The sequence below is a fragment of the Pezoporus wallicus genome, unplaced genomic scaffold (assembly GCF_028554395.1).
Source record: "Pezoporus wallicus isolate ANWC-B61680 ecotype Strahan unplaced genomic scaffold, APGP_CSIRO_Pwel_v1 contig_8108, whole genome shotgun sequence".
NCBI lineage: Eukaryota > Metazoa > Chordata > Aves > Psittaciformes > Psittacidae > Pezoporus > Pezoporus wallicus.
In genome coordinates this window covers 1,454,639-1,474,460 of record NW_026638088.1, presented here as the reverse complement: position 1 = coordinate 1,474,460, position 19,822 = coordinate 1,454,639, and the positions used below count along the sequence as shown (strand labels likewise).

Sequence of the window (19,822 nt, the reverse complement as noted above, 5' to 3'; positions counted from 1 at the left end):
GGCCTTTTTATTGATTTCATACCAAGCCTCCATTGTTCTGTCTTAAAGAATAAACCATTACAGAGAATTTATAAGCAAATTTGCTTTTTTTTTTCCTTTCAAGGATTAAACAGGAGCAGATCGTAATTTCCTTTAAATGCATCTATTATTCATCAGCATTGAGCAAGTTTTATTATGGGCTTAAACCCAACAGTATATATATCTTTATACTCAATTCCAATCTGGTCTTTACGTGTGCTCTGAAACTCACATTTTAGGTTTAGATGTGATTGACCATGAAAGTCACAAGGTAATACGTGTTCCTTGAGTAAAGGCACAGACAAGTGTCTGGCCAATGTTCATGTTTCAAACTAGTTTGTTGTCAATAATCTTCCATGCAATTTTGCCACTTCCTTTATGTAGGAATCTCTGCAAGTAGGTTAGTACAGTGTGGATTGCAGAAAGCTGACACATAGTATTTATGACCAGAGAAGAAGTAAATGAATTTCAGTGTTTGATTCAACACTGGAGAAAGGCTATTGCCAGTATTTATTCACCCACAGCAATAAGAGAAGGCACAGTCCCTCCTCTAGTCCAGCCATATTACCAGACAAGGAAAATCCTGCTGAGTTAGGACTACAGACAGGGGGTCAAAGAAAGAGATGCTTCACCTCTCAATGGGCATCTCATGCAGCCTGTCATAGCTGTCATTTGTAACATGCACAGTAGAGGAATAGGTGGAGAAATGAAGCCATGCACGTAAGGTTAACACCTTTCTTTTTAAGCAACCACCACTTTTTGCACTGACATGCACAAGGGTCACTTGTGGTTTTCCTTCCCTTGAAATCTGTGTTTCCTGAGAGGAAGGAGAGCTCAAATACAGGAACAAGTGGCTGCACACCATTTCCAGCAGTATAGTAGATCTTCCGCATTGACACAGGTTTAGGAACCACATCTGAATCTCTAAACTTGCTGATGTTCTCCCTTTGAAAGGAGAGAAGATGGGGAAGGAGATGGGTGGAGAAGGTGAAGAGGTGGGTCAGTCCTTTTAAAGGCCTTGCAAACACAGCAAAACTGCTTCCATCGCTTTAAATCTACCATAAAAAGTAGGTTGCAATACAAGTGGGAAATAAAAGGAAATGTTTCAACTAATAAAATGCACTGGACTGGCACCAAGCTTGTGCTTAAAAAGCTGCTTATAATAAACAGCAATCACTTACAGTATCATTGTGAGATGATGAGAGGCTTCCGAGATTGAAGAGTACCTGGCTCATCTGGTTGAGACCTGGAAAACACAGTGTCACATATCAGCAAACACTAGCAATCAAAGCATGTTTTGAGGGCTGTTAAACAGGAAGAAATGTTCAAAGCCAGTCTGCTGGGCCACTCTGTGACCTAATCCTGGCCAGAGAGAAGCAAATCTGCTGTTCCCTAGATCACCACTGATAAAAGAGAAAAACTTCAGTTCACCAGATAAGTACATCAGTTTGTCTGGGTTCTATTGCAAACCATTTTTAAGCCTCTAAAAGGGTTAATGGGACTCTAGAGCTAATAAATTATAGAATCCTAGACTGGTTTGGGCTGGAAGGGACCTTAAAGCTCCTCCAGTTCCAACCCCTGCCACGGGCAGGGGCACCTTCCACTAGAGCAGCTTGCTCCAAGCCCCTGTGTCCAACCTGGCCTTGAACACTGCCAGGGATGGGGCAGCCACAGCTTCTCTGGGCACCCTGTGCCAGCGCCTCAGCACCCTCACAGGGAAGAGATTCTTCCTAATGTCTCATCTAAATCTCCCATCTTTCAGCTTAAATCCATTATGAAATACTTTATGCAGCTGTGTAGGTGCTAGGAAGATGAATACGGGTTGACTTTTACCAACTTAACCTATGCAGTGAGTCATAATTTGTACCTTGCGTCATTCAATAAATGGGTCTTTTAGAAAGTCAACCCACCTTGAATGGGCTGCTAGCTCTCAAAAAGCAAGAACCCTGCTCTCCTGCCCACAGGCTGCCTAGTTGTAGGATCAGAAAAGCTATTCTCTCAAGGTTCCAGTGGGATAGCAATAATAGGCTCCAACAAAACAACTACACGATCGTGGGTTTGCTGCATCTCTTAAAGGTCAAAAGGTTTTGACTGAAACGACTTTTTATTTCATGAACAACTAATTCTTAATCATAAATGTGTGTTAATCTCATTGCCACTTCTGCTGTGCCTTGTAACATTGTTTCCTGAGTCAATTATGCCTCACATCGACTTTTTAATTACTACCTTCATCAGGAAAACCTTGAAAGTTTAGATAGATAATATTTGCTTTTGTGCATTTCAACACAAGCTCCAGGGTGAAGGAGACTTTCTATTTTGTAGTCAACCAGGGGAAAGAAAAGCAAGCAGAGAGGAGGTCTACAGGCTCCCAGGGATCTCAGCACTGGGGAGAAAGAATAAGCATCTTTTGTTGAACAGGAAAATAATGACAAACAAAGTCAACAATCCCCTTTTGTTGTGAGCAAGAATGGCAGGGCTCTAATAGTCTTTAAAGGAGATAGAGAATTTCCATCCCAATGGAACCATGGAGTAGGTAGACACATAACAACGTTTTGGAGTTCAGTGATTTAATTTAGTACTGTGCCAAACAGTGATTACTTGATGAAGGGTGTTCCTAAATAGGATAACAACAAGGGAAGTGTGGCTCCAGGATAGCACTGGGCTCCAGTGTGCTTTGGTGTGCAGCTTTCTACTTTAATAGCAGGCTCAAATGAGAACAAATGATTTATTTCCCTAAGGAAAGTCAGGGCAATTGTAAACACAGGCTGACTGGTCCATGTTGCTAAAACTTCAGCGCTCAGGGTCCGATACAAGAACAGGGTTTAGGCACTAACTCAAGTGCAGAAGTGTATCCATTTCTTCAGCATTTTCCATCTCACTAACTCAGCCCCCTGCTCAGAGTACTGGTACATGTGAATTCCATTACTAGACACTGGCTTCTCCCAGCTCACTGTGCAGGCAAAGCAGCATCCTAATTAAGGCTCCTGAATCTCAGCCTCTGAGCTGGGTGCCTGTGTCCTTTATGGATCTTTGCTGTAGTGCATTAAAATCCCCCGTTGAGCCCCATGTGACACATTGTCCTTAACACCATAGATATGTGATTAATGATCCGCAGAATAGCAGCAGAAATCCTTTTTAACTTATCCATGGTCTCTCCTAAGCCTGGCCAACCTAGGCAGGAAGCACATGGTGTGCAGAAAAGGCAGCAGCAATACACAAGCCCCATGCATAGAAATAGAACAAGTCTTGTAATCATAGAATCCCAGACTGGTTTGGGTTGGAAGGGACCTTAAAGCTCATCCAGTTCCAACCCCTGCTACGGGCAGGGACACCTTCCACTAGAGCAGCTTGCTTCAAGCCCCTGTGTCCAACCTGTGGGGCAGCCACAGCTTCCCTGGGCACCCTGTGCCAGCACCTCAGTACCCTCACAGGGAAGAGCTTCTGCTTAAGAGCTAACCTACATCCACCATCAGTCAGTTTAAAGCCACTCTACCTTGTCCTATCCCTCTACGCTCTATCCAGACCTGCTCTATTTCAGTGAATAGCTCCTAGGTTTGCAGAGCGCAAACAAGCTCATTCCCTGGTTTTATCAAATGAAAAATTACCCCCTGAACTCTAAGAAGTGACCTTTGAAGGAAACAGAATTTTCACTTCAGTTTCTGCTAAATGAACTGCTTCAACCCATCCCAGGATCTTCAGCATCAGTATCTGAAGTTTCATGTAAGACACACAAAATATAAGTAAAATTACACTGATATATGTGCAGTAGAAGACATGACAGTTCTTTTCTTCCTTTTCTATCACCACCTGTTCCTACAATCCAAGCAAGGTCATCATCATTCTAACTTGAAGTAAGTCCTCTTACTTTAAAACGTATTTTGGACCAGACCTGCTTTTAGGTGCATTAGTACAGACCTGCTCTCTTTACATGGACCTTCTCCAACTATATTCTGGTGTAAGCAAGACCAGGATCTTATTTTGGTGACGATTTGCAGAGTCAACATTGGTGCAGGCCACAGATTTTGGGGAAATCTCATCTATTAATGGGGAAAAGAATTTACAGTTCTGAATTATTATAACAGTACCATGATTTTATTTTTAATGATGACTTGTAGATGATGTTTCAAGCATCTCGCTTGAAATTTTAAACCCATCCATCAATGTATTCATCACCAAGCATGTTCTGTGTGCTAAGTCAGCTGCAGCTTTCATTACAGGGGAATAATACAAAGAAGTCTAAGAACAAATTCTTGGAGTCTCTGTTTAACACTTCAGATGAATGGTTGTGTAAAAGCTCTTATCAGAATCCTCTGTCACAGGCAACCTCCCTGATGCCAGAGGGAGCTTTGCTCATCAGTGGGAGAAGCAAGTGATTTGCACCTTAAGAAAAATATCAGCCTATATATACGCAGACTTTGCGTGTGATTTGTGTTCCAGGTGGTGGTAAGATGTAAATCCTAGAGGCTTTCTTCACAGTGATTGAATGCCAAGAAGTGGAGCAGTTTACTGGAACAGCAGCAGTTTCTAATGTCTTTGCAGTGACACTTTAACTAGAAAGTCACAGTATTTTATATTCTGTTAAGCTGAGTTAGACTATTTTGGCAGAGAGTCTGTCTGCCTACCAAGGGTGGGGTAGGTATTTACTATCTATATAATGACTTCCTACTGCAAGTGGGTCAGGTAACTCAAATAACTAGCCAAAACTGCCTTTGGTTGAGCCTGGTGGAAGTCTAGCCTGTAAGTAAATATGTCCCTGTGCTGCAGAGTGCACATCCTCCACCATGTGATGTCTCAGCCATTTCCTGGTACTGCCACTCCAACAAATACTTCACTTTATCTCCCTCTGATTGTAACATCGGCAGTTTCACCACTGAAATTGTTGCTGTTGCTGCACTTTCTGGTGTCAATGGCCTGCTGTGAACTGAAAAAATACCTGCTGAAAAAGAACAGTCAAGCACTTGAATGACACCAGAGCTCCTTCCTTCTCTGCCTGTGCTGTAGCACACCAGGCAACCGTCCCGTTTGTCAGTTCTGCTTGTTCAGCTCCAAGCCAAATGTTTCAGAATCCAGCCTGCACAAATAATCAGGTCTTGAACAGAAAGTGCAGCAGAAGATCAGCTTGCTGCATGTGACTGGGGTAACGCCTGGCTTTCCCTCAACCTGGGCCCGGATGCCTTACGTTCAAACATGTGGATTGTGTTCATGGGCCACAAAGATGACTAGAGGGATGGAGCACCTCTCCTACGGAGACAGGCTGAGAGAGCTGGGCTTGTTCAAGCTGGAGAAGGCTGCAGGGATACCCAACTGTGGCCTTTCAGTACTTAAAAGTGGCCTATAAGAAAGACTTACATGGGAGAGACATTTTAGCAGGGCCTGTTGCAACAGGATGAGGGGTTAGGGCTTTAAATTAAACAAAGGGAAATTCAGGCTGGACATTTGGAAGAAATTTGTTACAATGAGGGTGGTAAAACACTGGCACAGGTTGCCCAGAGAGGTGGTGGATGCACCATCCCTGGAGACAGTCAAGGCCGGGCTGGATGTGGTTCTGGGCAGCCTGATCTAGTTCAAGATATCCCTACTCATCGCAGGGGGTTGGATTAGATGTTCTTTGAAGGTCCCTTACAACCCATTCTATGATTTGGAGTGGGGTAAAAAGTATTGTGTGCATGTGGTGGGGTGGGAAATCCAAAACTCAGCAGGACTGCAGAGGTGCTGCCTTGTACAGGTGAAGAAATAACTCATTTCTGGTTGTAATGTCAAAAGTAAGGTGCAAACTTGAATGGTAAGAAATAACTACCAGATCCTACACGGTTCCTTCAGGCGCTAGGGATAGAGCAGGGTACCCTGTCCGGTGGCAAATCTCACTTCTGCACAAAGCAGCCTCCCCATCAGGTTGCACAGCTGGGAGAGGATGCAGAAGTTATTGAAAAGATCCTGCAAGTATTCAGAATACAGCTGTTAGCCAAAAAACCACTGGGTATGGGTTTGTTCACCATAAGCATTTTGGGCAGCGTTGTTCTTATTGCACCAATTCACCAAATGGGCTCTGAAAGTGAGCACAAACATTGACAAGCTTTGCAGTGGGTACAACTCTTGCTAAGAAAGTCACAATTACTCTGGCAGACTACAGCTGAACCACAAAAAGAGAGGTCCTGAGGAGCGAGGTCCTACAGATACAAGTCAGCATGACCAAGAAGTGTCACCATGTTTCATAACTCAGCCCTTTCCTGGAAACCAAGTCAGCAAAACCAAAAGATGTCCAAAGACTCCAGTGGGCTCTGGGGTAGGCTGATGTCTTCTGATGAATCCTAGCAGTGCAGAGAAGCTCTTTAGAAACAAAATGCCTAAAAATGAGCAAGTTAAGTTGTAGATGAAGTATGTTATTGTGAAAAGCTTTTGCTTGTGTATCTTTCAAAGCAAGCACACTCCTGTAAAGAGCAAATGAATGTCAGTATTATTCCTAAATGTATTTGGAAATTAATACTGTAGCAGTGTGTCACTTAAAAGCACTCGGGTTTGATCTTCACAAGGTTATCCCAGTTGCTTCACCCCATAAAATTAACCACAAACACAATAGTGAGTGAGTCAGAAGACGAAGCTGACTCTAAAAGAAGGGATAAATGCCACAGCAAGCAGGAGGCATGGAGTGAAGTTAAGGGTGCAGCCGTGTGTGGTAACACTGAAGGAACAGGGACTGGGATAAAGAAAGTATCTTCATTTCTTTCAAGCTCCTCCACCTCCCACCAGGACAAACGACTCTTGCAGGGTCTGGAACATCTGATCTGATGGACCGAAGTCTCAGCTGGAAAGATGTGAGCTGCAAGATGCAAGCTGGGAGCAGGATGGTGGCCACAGGCCCCAGCACTTCTGCACAGGGGCTTGGAAAAGATTTTCCAAGGGGTTTACACAAAAAGTCCTTTCAAAAGTGCTCCATAAAATACCCCTGAAGAAAGACCATTAGGAGGAGACTCGGTTTAGCTCTGTTCTGTTTAGCTCAGGTGTTTTTTCACACACAAAAACACATGTACAGACTTAGGGAACCATACAATGCCTCACTAAAGGCATCAAGCGGTGGTTATAACTTCATCCAAGATCAACAAGGTCTTTTTCCACAAGCAATCCTTTGTGTTTGGGAAGCCTTTGCCCTGAATTTTACTGTCTCCCAATCAACTAACAGGTGCTGTGCAGTCAAACACAAACTATTTAAGGGCACCCTGCATGACAACTTCACCGGCTGGCAAGCAATCTTAAATAGTAGTTAGGTACTGGAATGGGTAAGTTTTATTGAGACAGAAACACTCCCGACAGGAAAAGAAAGGCGGGGTGAAAAAGAGGGAAAATGATACCTTTCTTGGTTTCCATTTAGTCTTCTCTCTCACATGTTGGCATAATAACCCTCAAAGAAGAGAACGAGGCTCCCAAAAACCAGACACCGTGGTAATGTGACATTAGACAGTGGCTGCTCTTAAAACTTTCCAGTTTTGTTTTGGTCAACAACATAATGTGCTGATTGTGTATGTGATATTCTCTCCACTTTCACAGGGCACAGACAGCATATACTGCTAATGCTGAAAGCATGTTATTTCCAGCAATTTAACTTAGTATTTTATTCCCTGGAGAAGGCATTTTGAGCTCTCTCAGCTAGATGCCAGATGTGTCCTTTTGCATTGTAAAACCACACCAGAATTTTATAAGCCAGGCAACTGCTCATTTGTGTGCCATTCCCATGTCAGATTTTTAAAAGGATTGGTGCATCATATGGCATAAAATGTGACGTTTCTCCTGCAGAAGTCCCTGCTAAGAGCATTGTATATATGCTGGTTCTGCCCCCCAGAAGGGTAGAACCATACCACTGGTTTCTTTGGGCTAGTATAAGCCAGAAAAGGCTCTGGATTCTTCTAAGTTCATGTGAGCCAGAAATGACTGCTGCTGTGTTCCACTATTGAAGGTCTTAAGAAAGGCATCACCTAAACTCAGAGGATATGGGAAGGTGTCAGTGCCTTGAAGCCTATTCAGATGAGGAAACAGAATACCAAAGACAAAAAATGCCTCCAAGTCTGGTGTATTGAATTGCAAAGAGCAATGCAGTGCTTTTACTTGATCTAACAAGAGTAAGCAGTAGGAACCATCAGAACCTCACCAGAGTCCCTCCACTTGCAGAGGGAGAGGGCAGAGAGTGACCCATGGTCTAAAAGTTGCTCCAAAGGTGCATGGGAAGGCCTATGCAAGTAGCATTGCTGGAAAGAAGTGCTCATGATCTCCTAGGTATATAAGGTAATACTTACTTGCTGAAATGCTATACTATTACTCAGGAGTGAAATACATCCCTGTCTAAGTGCTAAGTTTCCAGGCAATGATAGAATTATATTATGCAGGCGATTGTGACATTACTGTAAGTGCCATTGTTTATGCTACTGTAATGTTTCAGTCTGCATAAAAACAAAACTCTTACCTCTTCTCTGTCCTCTTCTTCCCCTATGCCAATACACAAGTACTGCCACTGTGTCTCTTTCATATTTAATCGTAACTATTGATATTTATGGGGCATGTGAATACATGGACAGGAGAGACAAAGAAGAAAGATGTTCATAGGCACTGCTGGCTGTGAAACAAGAAAAGCTGTGTCACAGGGAGCATGGCAGGACAAGACTTCAAGCTGAAAGGGAGCAGATATTAGAAAGTAAATCTTCCCTGTGAGAGTGCTGAGGTGCTGGCACAGGGTGCCCAGAGAAGCTGTGGCTGCCCCATCCCTGGCAGTGTTCAAGGCCAGGTTGGACACAGGGGCTTGGAGCAAGCTGCTCTAGTGGAAGGTGTCCCTGCCTGTGGCAGGGGTTGGAACTGGATGAGCTTTAAGGCCCCTTCCAACCCAAACCCTTCCATGATTCTATGATACAGATCTCTGCATGTGAACTGTTTCTGCTTGCACCAATAAAATGCAACTCTTGTGCACAACCAGCTAATGGCTAGAACTGGATATGCACAGGAGATGGCAGCTTCCATCAGGTAAACCTGGGCAGGGCTTTGAGACAGAGCAGAGGTCAGCAGGTGCACAGACTCGCTCTTTGAGGGCTCTTACTCAGTATCAGTTGTGCAACAGGTTATCAGCGTGGGTGCTTCCGTACACGGTCATGACCCGTAAGAGTGGAAAAACTTGTTTTGTAGTAGTGGAGGGATTTTCCCAAACTAGGTTAAATAATAGATATTTAACTAAAGCCTGCAGTTGCCAGAGCTGCTCTGGACTGACATGAGCAGAGCTGAGACCTTTCATCTTCTTTCATCTGCTACAATGCAGAAAATCAGTGTCTATTCATTTTTGTATTCATTCAATGTTCGCACCAGAAACTCAGAGCTGGTTTTCTGGATCCCTCAATTCTTTAGACAGAGAAATCTGACAATTTCTAAACCACAGGAAACTTAAAAATAGCACTTGTTCCAGCACAGCCACACATTGTTGTTCTTGAAATCTGGGTTAAAAACACTTACAGAGGCTCTAAACGCCAGAGTTCCGAAGCAAAATGTCTCGATTGCTGCATTCCCTTATGTAAACAATTAACCCTGTGAACAGAAGAGCTACTGAAGCCAGATCCAGATTTGCTATTGATTTTGTTGCGTGAGACTAATTCCTACATGGATTTCCCAGCGTCGTGTTGGTGTTTCACCTCTACTGCAATCAAACCCAGGGAAGAGGAGGAGGCATAAGAGTGGGAGACACAACTTGGGCCTCTGCACTCTATTCAACATTTTATTTTCACTAAATAGCCAGGATTTTATTTCTAAGGCCAGGCTGGAGGGGGCTTGGAGCGACCTGCTCTTGTGGAAGGTGTCGCTGCCTGTGGCATGGGTTGGAACTGGATGAGCTTTAAGGTCCCTTCAATCCCAACCAGTCTGGGATTCTGTGATTCTACGATTCAAGCTCTGTACCCTTCTAATTTGAAAAACAGGTTGAAAAGTTAATGGAGGAGAAATTCTGACTTATCTTTAGCAAATCATGGGAAATATTCCCTATGCCCTGCAAGAACTATCATCTAGGAAGAAGGTGCTAGTGAGAGCTCTGCAGAAATCCACTGGAGTACTCTACAAAGAGGTTTTTCCCTCTAGTATTCTGAAAGCAGAATACAGACCTCACCTGGCACAAGTCATCAGCCTCTACTAGATGCAGCATTTCTGTATTTATTTACCCTTCACTCTCATATTTAGGGGGAGGCTCACAGTGCTGTTTCCCTTGGAGAAGACCCTCATAGACTAATCTAAAGCCTGCTAACAGCTCTAGATCTGGACTCAGGATTGTCGTGGTTTAAACCCAGTCAGGTAACTTGTTCACTCACTCCCAGTGAGTGGTGCCGAGCTGACAACAATCAAGGTCCGTGTCCGTCTCCCCCCCCCCTGCACCGGGGCTCTCCCCTTCCCCGCTCCCGGAGGAACGGGGAGGAGGATCGAGAGAGTGCAACTCCTACGGGTTGAGACAAGAACAGTCCAGCAACAAATCACCACCGCTACTATCAGCTAAAACAATGATAAGGGAAAATAACAAGGGAAGAGAATGACTGCTACTGCTGAACCCAGGACAAGGATGCTGCTACAGAGTGCTCCTCCCTGCTAAATCTGCTCACCCAAGTGTTTTATTAGCCCACACAGCAACTGCAGGTGCCTCCTTCCTCCCTACCTGAGCTCACTTGCATTTAAGGATCCTCCTGGGTAGCAACATTAGAGCCATGTTCCAGCAGCTAGGGCTTGGGACAGTCTAATAAAACAATAAAAGTAGAGCAATAGATGTGTCACCTTAATTCAGTTTAGGGATCTACAATTACTTAATATGCATTTGCCTATTTCAAGCAGTCTGTCAATAGAATACACTTCTTGCCATCTTTTTATGCTTCAGCTGCAATATTTTGACAACTACGGGGATAACTTCCACTGCAAAGATACTTACTAGTATTTTCAATACTTGTGAAGAGCCAACAGCATGCTCTTCATAACTCTTTTTACATACAGACTATTACCAGAAGCCTGTAAGTGTCCAGGCAGAATCTACACAGAGTGAAGAGGTTATGATTTGCAGATGACGTTCCTTTTCCACTGTAGGTGGATCACTATGTGCTTGGGAGCAAATCTGCTATCTTTTGGGAATGTTCCCAGTTAACTCCACTCTAACCACAGTTGCTTTGCTTGGTTCTGCTTCTGGAACTGAAACTAGCTTGGCTCCATCGTTGAATAGCTAAGCAGGAAATAGCAGGTTTCCCATATACAGGCTGGCCAGGGGTGGAGCTAAATCTTGAACTAAAAATACACCAAAGATTCATTTGGGGAGATTCAGATTGGTTCTGGTTTAATGAGGAGATACACAAGCTCGCAGTGCTGGTGATGAAGTTATCCTCATTGAAAACACATTCATGTATTCAAATGTCACCACGCTTCAGAAAGGGAAGTGTTGAGACATAAAAGTTTCATGCTCCCAAATGAGGATCTGGTCAAAACTGCATTCTGCACTTTGTCAGTGCCCCTTAGCAGTCAGGGTGCCTCCCCCTGCCCCATCCCACCCACAAGTAAGAGGAAACTTTTAGCAGCACATCAGAAAATGCAGGAATAACGTTAACCTGATGGGAAGTTTCATCATGGGCGGGGATGGTGTTTGTTTTGAAGCTGAGGGAAAGATGGGAGCAGCCTCAACCCTTGCAAGGAAAAGGGGTGAGCAAAATACAACCCTGTAAATGCAATATAGAAGTTGAGGAAACTTTGGCAAGGGAGCAGTTGCAAACCACATCCCAAATCATTATCAGGAAAGAATCAAGTATAAAAATATCCTTACAATCAAGACATCAAATCCTTCTAATTACCGGCCAATCTTTCCATTAACTTGTTACAAAGATAGCATAAAAGAAGGTTGGTTGTGCCCTGAGCTACCTCGGATACACACTAAGGTTGCATCAGTGCAATCAGTGAATCAAGGCAAAACAAGCAGAAATGAAATCCAGTTCCAGACCTGGGTAGCGAACTCAAGGTCTGACCCTATGTCATTCTTTGAACAATAAATATTTTACTGTCTCCCAATTCCATTCTGAAAGAATGAATCTTCTTCCAGATCTTAACTGGACTGCGAAACTAAAACCTAGACAGCTCATTTATTGATACTGTGAAATATCCAAACAAGTAATTTTATTGCCATTAAGCAAAATAGAACAGCTGGAAAAATAAACCTCCAGCTGCCATTGAGAGTTCAGCTACAAAGAAAGAAAGTGAACTGGTTGAAACAAACAGAGAAAGCACTTCCCGAGGAACGCTGAGAATGGGGTGAGCCCCAGTTGCTCTGATTACTGGCAGATCAGTGGGGCTGTTTTGGTTTGATGGATGAAGAGATAGGAAGTCAGGTGGGAAAGTGCTCCCACAAAAGTAAATCTGCATTGTATCTAATCCACCAGGGAGGAAAACTGGAGGAAAAAAAAACTGTAGGAAAAGCTTTGCTGGCAAAGCCCGAGGCACGCAAGCTGCAATGCTTGTCTTGCTGTACTTCAGAGCAGAACAGGAGCACAGATGTTAACACAGGGGTCTCCCCAGGCTGGAAAAAAATACAAGACAAAGAAAAGAGTTCCTATCCAAGAAAGTTACTCCTATCATTACAAGTCTTCCCAGTTCTATTTAAAGAAAGCAAAAGAGCCAAGAGAAGAAGCTGTGTTTTGCAGCTCTGCACAAACACCCGCAGATAAGGGTGGTACCAGGTGTCAGCCAGCCCTAGAGTCACTGAAATGTCAAGGATTGTTTTGCCTCTACTCCCTTTCTCTTTCCCTGGACTGGGAACTGCCAGTGTTTATTTAACAGATATCCCTTGCATTTGGCAAGAATGCCAGCAGGGCAGACATTAATGATGATTCTTTGGATCTGGAAGCCTTCCAAGGTGATAAGGAAAGCCTGCCTACCCCAAGGCCCAACACCATGCCATTAGCAGTGGGAGTCAGAAATTAAATCGTCCTGCCAGATGCTTTGCTCTACTGAGTACAGCAGAGACTTTAAAAGCAAGCTGCCTCCAACTTATATTTGATCTGACCTATAAAAGTAAGTAGAGAGGCAGACATGGGCTATAATGGGGGACTAATCCATCTGTAAGAGCCAGGTCTGATTCTTTGGCAGCGGCGTGGAGAATTTGTTCAAGCCACCGTGAAGTCACTGTGAATGTTTCTGTTCTCTGCCCTTGAACTAAACCTCAACCTGGAAGCCCTGAACTCAACTGTTAAAAGCAGCACAAGTGAGAGACTTCATTGTACTGCTGCAGCTTCACAACAAAAACATACCTTGTTTCTAGCTCTGCTCTGAAGAGGAGGAGATGCCTTTGGTATTCCCACAGTAAAGGTTAATGGCAGTACCCCTGAGAAGGCAAGCCTGAAGGAATGTGATATTTTGTGTCTGAGATATATTTAGATTAACACTGTCTACTATTAATCGTCTTCTTTGCAAAGCCCTTTCTCTCCCAACAGACAAAAAGCAACCGGTATCACTCCACCCTTGTTATCATATGCTCTTTGGAAGACGACCTTTCCCGTGGCCCATCAGCCAGCATGGACTATAATTAAGGTGCTTATAATACCATTTAGTAAAAGCAGGAGCTGGGGCACAGTAGCACTTACTGCTGTGATTGAAAGTCTTGAAGTTTCCGTGGAATTTACCAAGTAGTCATTGTATCTGTCTGGAGCTGGCAAAAAAAACACAGAAACTTTGTGCTCAGGTGAGAAGCTGCCACTAAAGAAGTCAAAGGAAATAGAGCAACTTTCCTATTGCTGGTGAATGCATGCAATGAAGTATCAGCCCAGACAGGTGTTCCCTGCAAAAAGAAAACGTGCATAAAGATTTAGCTACTTTTTTCTCTCTAGATTTCTTTTTTCTCACCTTAAGTATGCCTAAAACCAACCCCCAAGCTCATACTGTTACCTCAGGGATAACAGCGCACCTTTGCTGGTGACCTCTCCTGCCTCTAATGGGGACCCCATTAAAGTTGAGAACAGAACACCCTCATGCAGAGCAGTCAGTCATTTCATACCGAGAGTGACAGCTAAGCCTTCCAAAGGAAATTCAGTGCTGAAACAAAAATGCATGTCTTTACTTACTGCTGACATTTCCTTGTGCCCTTGTGCAACTGCTTATGAGGTTTTGAAGCAGGATTGTTCCCAGAGACAGGAGCACAAAGTTCAGACATCTGGAGCTGTGCAGCCACCTTCAATGTCAAGGCCATCACAGGTAAAGTGTCGAGCACACAAGTCAAGACAGAACTAATCTAACAGCAAACCTGGGGGCTGGAACTTGGTCTTTTTTGTCTGCTTTTTGTACTATGCCAATAGTATTGCAGACATTTGAATACTCACCCCATAGCTAAGGCATAGTATGGCTGATTCTGGATGGTCTCTCCTCTACTGTCTGAAAGAAGAGTAAGGTAGGAAAAACCCTCTTTTTCATCTGATGTTCCTGTCCAGTCTCTTGATGGGAAGATAACATGACAAAAGTCTTTTTGATGGATGTATCAAGAATTAAATGAGATTGAAAGTACTCTGCTTCCTGAAGGTTACTTATATTTTTAGATTAACTTAACCAACTCTAGACTTATTTTACTCCACAGTCCTCAAGTAGAATCATCACAGCAGGAAGGTGTTAACTGCTGAACCTCTGCTGGGTTGTCAACATGAAAGTTATTGCATTGTTGGATGTAGTTTTGTATTAGCATCAATTCCTGCGGTGATTATTGAATGTGGAGCTTGTTTGGTATCTACATGCCTTGGTCTCACAACGATGAATTACTGGAGCTTCAGAAAGGGAAGTTACCCATGCATGTAGGGCATGGGACCTCCAGGCTGTGATAGCACAGGCGAAATAGTTTGTACAGAAGAAGAGTGCTGCGGCAAACAACTTGAGCCTGTAAACACCATTTATTATTGTTTCTTTATCACTCACTAGGAAACAAAGATTGTGTTTCTCAGCAGCAGTTTTACCATTACAAATAGCAATCTGATTCCATGGTATCACAACTTATTCCTAGCACTAGGAGTGGGTGCACCAAGGAAGGACAGATGGAGGCTGTGCCATGATCAACATTCAGTAGGGTGTCTGTCCTCACCCACTCATCTGCCTTCTCATTCCTCTCTGACTGCACTGGGACTGCTCTGACCCCACCTCATATGCTGTTTCTTTCATGCTGTCTCCTTGGTTGTTTTTCAAGAGCGTTCTTGCTGCCCACATGTGTCTCCTCCTCCTCCTCTTGGATGCTGTGTTTTCTACAGAAGCAACAGATTGCTGTGATGTTGTCCTTTTGATCTAATGAGAAAAACTCCTACAACAATGATGTGCATGTGTTTCTTTCCATATTATTTAGCAAGGGGGCTTGGAAGCACACTTCTCTCCAGGATCCTACTTTTTCTGTAGGTCCTACTTTTGCTGCCATGGTGCTCTCAGCTTGTTAAGTTTTCCTCTCCCTCAGCCCTAAATCTACATCAAAAGAAACATGAGCAGCAGGGCGAAGGAGTGGATTCTACCCCTCTAATCTGTTCTCATGAGACCCCACCTGCATTACTGCATCCATCTCTGGGGCCCCCAACATAAGAAGGACATGGAGCTGCTCAAGCAAGTCCAGAGGAGGCCATAAAGATGATCAGAGGGATGGAGCTCCTCTGCTATGGAGACAGACTGGAAGAGCTGGACTTGTTCAGCCTGGAAAACAGAAGGCTCTGGGGAGACCTTAGAACAGCTCCCAGTGCCTAAAGAGGACAAGAAAAAACCTGGAGATTTACAAGGATATGTAGAGCCAGGACAAGGGGGAATGGTTTTAAAGTAGAACAGGGTAGATTTACAGTACGCATTAGGAAGTTCTCCCCTGTGAGGGTGGTAAGGCCCTGGCACAGGGTGCCCAGAGAAGTTGTGGCTGCCCCAGCCCTGGCAGTGTTCAAGGCTAGGTTGGACACAGGGGCTTGGAGCAAGCTGCTCTAGTGGAAGGTGCCCCTGCCTGTGGCAGGGGTTGGAACTGGATGAGTTAAGGTCCCTCCCAAACCAAACCATTCTATGACCTATGATGATTTCTTCTTGCTCTCACCACGCAGCCATCAGAGTCCCCACACATCACTTGACCCCACCGTCTATCACTGCTACTATTCTCCAAGATATAACCTTTTACAAGCAAGTGCAGGAATGATCTCAGTCTCACTTCACATAACCTGATGTGCGATGCTTACTAAGTTCTTAATCACTGTGTATTTGTCTACTGCTTGAGTACAACACAGGGGTTTCTGAAGTCAAATGCAAAAGCCCAGCTGGCTTCCATCAGGGCAGAATGGACTCCAGGGTCACTGCTAAGACACCAAACAGCACTCATCCATTTTCTCTGCTATCCCATCCCTGCTAATAGCTCATCAACAGGATGAGCAATTTGTGGTTGAGCTTTACAGAGACATCGAGTTTCTCTCTCATTTTTGCTCGTGATCATTTGATTTCTGAATCATGGACTCAAGGATGGATTTTAAACCTGGCAATGATCCCTTCTTGTACTGACACCATTCTAAGATCTCAAAACCCTATACTGTCACCCAAATGAATTTAGCCTTTCAAATCATCTGGGGAACATAAGAGTTATATTCATCTTACTACAGGTAGTTACAGGTCTGCCAAATGACAAAGCTGGGCATTGGTGATAAGAGAACCCAGCTCCAAAACCTGCTGCCCAAATCATCTTCTAGGAGCATCAGCTAACAAATCATCAGAGGCTTTCTGCCATGGTTAATCTCAGTGCAGAAAGAAGCACTGCTGAGCACAAAAGCTGACCTCACTGACCAAAGGAAGCATAAAAGTGCATTTTCTTAGTAATTAGAGTTGTACCTATCAGAGGGAACTTACTCCAATGGACAATATCAACTCTTTGCCTCTTATTCCCTTCAACAATATAACACACCTTGGGATTATCAGGTTCTTTTTAAACATCTCACCTTTTCTTTTACATGTCCCACCTTCTTTCTCAGCACTTTATTGGATCACTTCTATTTCTCTGTAAATTCCACATGCTTTCCAGAGTCTCCTGTCTCCCCCCCCCAGCAGCACTGGTGGGCTCTTTCTACCACTGATACTGACTCAGCCTGGGACCCTGTACAAGTCGCTAGGGCTCCCAGGGCTGCAGTTTGAACCCCGTAAAACAGCTACTTCACTTCTGGAGGCATGAAAGACCATGTATGCCAAGTGCTAGGTCAGCTCCTCCCATGCAGACACCTGATGAGAGTGTCACAGATTAGTAAGGGACCAGTCAGGAAGGGTGCTGTGCTCTCCTGAAGGAAACAGGAGAGCAGATATGGTGCAGAGTGAGAGATGGGCTTCACACAGCAAAACTGGCTGCTTGTACACCTCTTGCCCAGAGCTCCACTATCAAAGCCACAACATTAATGTATGTGACATGTGCGTACATGGGGGAGCTTCATGGAAGTTAAGACCTATCAGCTCCTGTGTGAAGCCACCTTGAAACATCTGGACTGAATCTCTCTGAGGGGATGTTGACACACTACACAAGACAAGTCTCATGCAGGTGCATACCTGTACTCTTCAGACTGCCCGTGTTTTTTCTGGTGTTCAAGTGTCTTTTTGATCCCAGCAAGGCAGGACTGAGCATCCATTCCAAACATACTGAGAGCCCGAACATGCACTCAAACTGCTCCCATACACTTCATTAAAGGGGAAAGGAAACCCAGCAATGCTCCTGGAGCTCAGGTAGGTCAAACATGAGCTTTCATTTGCCCATTTGCCTCATTTTGCCATCATCTTGAAGGTAAAAATAGGGGGTGATAAGGCACCAGGAGAGAAAAGCATCATAAATCATTCACTGGATCAGCAGGAGGCTGGATCAGCAAGCCTTGCTCATTTAGCTACCTCAAACTCCATCCAACCTGCTTATCCCCCAGCTGCAGGAATAACAGACCACTTGAAAGGTAATATTTTTGCTATTAGTGAAGAAAGGAAAAAATGTGATCTTTGCTGTAGCATGGGAATAATTTTTCCAGAGCTCCATAGAATGAGCCTGAGTGAATACTGCTATTTTTGGCAGTGGCCCTCCTGGTTAGCTCACATCAATAATTTTAATGCTTTCTTTGTGGTTTGGGCTGTAAGCAACGGTGAAAGCCTGGGGAGGAGAGAAAAAAAAGTGGCAAAATCTGCTAAATGATTTTGAGTTCATAACATTCATAAAAACGCACACATGCGTTCAGAATTCTTCAAGCCCATACCTGCTCATAAAGCTGAGCTGTGAAAGCATTTTGTTTTACATATGCAAACATCACTGAATTACTCTTTATGAGGTTTTAACGGGACCTTTCAGGTTTCGGTGGTTACAATGACAGACTCAAACACAGGCTTAGGTCCCTGTGTCTTGCACTGTCAGTAACATGGAGAATCTCATGTTCTGTCCCAACCAGCGTGTTTCTCAGTGTTTTTCTTTTTACCTCACAGCAGCACAAGAAAGCCCCTCTCAGAGGTGCTCTGGTGCTTCAGGCACTGCATGAACAAAGGGCAAGTCCAGAGGAGGCCACAGAGATGCTGCAAGGGCTGGAGCAGCTCTGCTCTGGAGCCAGGCTGAGAGAGCTGGGCTGGGTCAGCCTGGAGAAGAGAAGGCTCCTGAAGGGGAGACCTTAGAGCAGCTCCAGTGCCTGAAGGGGCTGCAGGAAACCTGGAGAGGGGCTTGGGACAAGGGCCTGTAGGGACAGGCCAAGGGGAATGGCTTTAACCTGCCCGAGGGGAGACTGAGATGAGCTCTTAGGCAGAAGCTCTTCCCTGGGAGGGTGCTGAGGTGCTGGCACAGGGTGCCCAGAGAAGCTGTGGCTGCCCCATCCCTGGCAGTGTTCAAGGCCAGGTTGGACACAGGGGCTTGGAGCAAGCTGCTCTAGTGGAAGGTGTCCCTGCCCGTGGCAGGGGTTGGAACTGGATGAGCTTTAAGGTCCCTTCCAACCCAAACCATTCCATGATTCTATGATTCTAACTAAACCAGACTTTCAAGGTCTCAAAGCACTTCACATTTTATGGGGAGATATTTTACTGCAATAATTACAGCTTATGTTGTATCATCTTCTTTGCACTCCTACAGCGGTTTTGACCCCTATGTGGGTGGCCTGATTGTCAGAGCTGCAGAGATCCCAGTGCTCCCTCTGAACATCCCTTCTCCTCCTACATGCTACTGCTCACTTTTTCTTTTCCCAAATCTGTTTTGGGTAAAAAAGCAGCAGCAGTGAGCTCTATTTGCAAAAGGTGCACTGAAGGTAGGTACTTCTCAAGCCAAAAGACATGCTGTCTCCCAAAGCTCACTGCAGACTGCTCACAGGGTTTAAACCACTATTAACTGGAGTAAATCAGCAAAGCTCAGAGAATCTACATGGATCGGACCTAAACAGAGCTGATTCAAGTCACAGTAACATGCACTGAGCAAAGCTGTTTCATCACAGTTACCAGATAAAAACTGCACCTGGAACTGAACAGAAAAGGGCTCTCTTGCTCCCAAAGTACTCCCTTCCTCTATTTATATTTACAGGACTTATCAAAAGTATCTTTAATTTGTCCAAAATACAAAAAAAAACATAGTTGACCATCCTTACAAAAACCATGTTAAGCATGAACTGGCTCCTAACAGTCCCAACCCACCCAAAATTCACAATCTCTTAAGGACAAGAGGCATACTCTAGTTAGTCATAGTATTCAAGTTACTGGAGCTAGCTCAGTTGGATCAGTCAAGGAAAAGCATTTGCTGGGACAGAGTTTGTCTCCAAGAAAATCAAGTAATGAAGGTACTATTAATATTCATGAAAGAATA

General features: G+C 44.3%; 1 protein-coding gene and 1 long non-coding RNA gene across 12 annotated transcripts in view; one reads left to right on the top strand and one right to left on the bottom strand.

Moving 5' to 3' along the window:
- The window catches only part of LOC130599114 (uncharacterized), a 178,059-nt gene that overhangs the window by 69,485 nt on the left and 88,752 nt on the right, over nt 1–19,822 (top strand). The gene's annotated exons all lie outside the window — the stretch shown is intronic.
- FGGY (FGGY carbohydrate kinase domain containing) overlaps nt 1–19,822 on the bottom strand; it is a 323,114-nt gene that overhangs the window by 234,508 nt on the left and 68,784 nt on the right. For all 11 annotated transcript variants that reach the window (XM_057409298.1, XM_057409300.1, XM_057409297.1 and 8 more), the window contains one exon: nt 1,200–1,264. In XM_057409298.1, coding sequence (XP_057265281.1) covers nt 1,200–1,253 — 54 coding nt within the window. In that variant the 5' untranslated portion in view covers nt 1,254–1,264. The remainder of the gene's footprint in view (nt 1–1,199; nt 1,265–19,822) is intronic.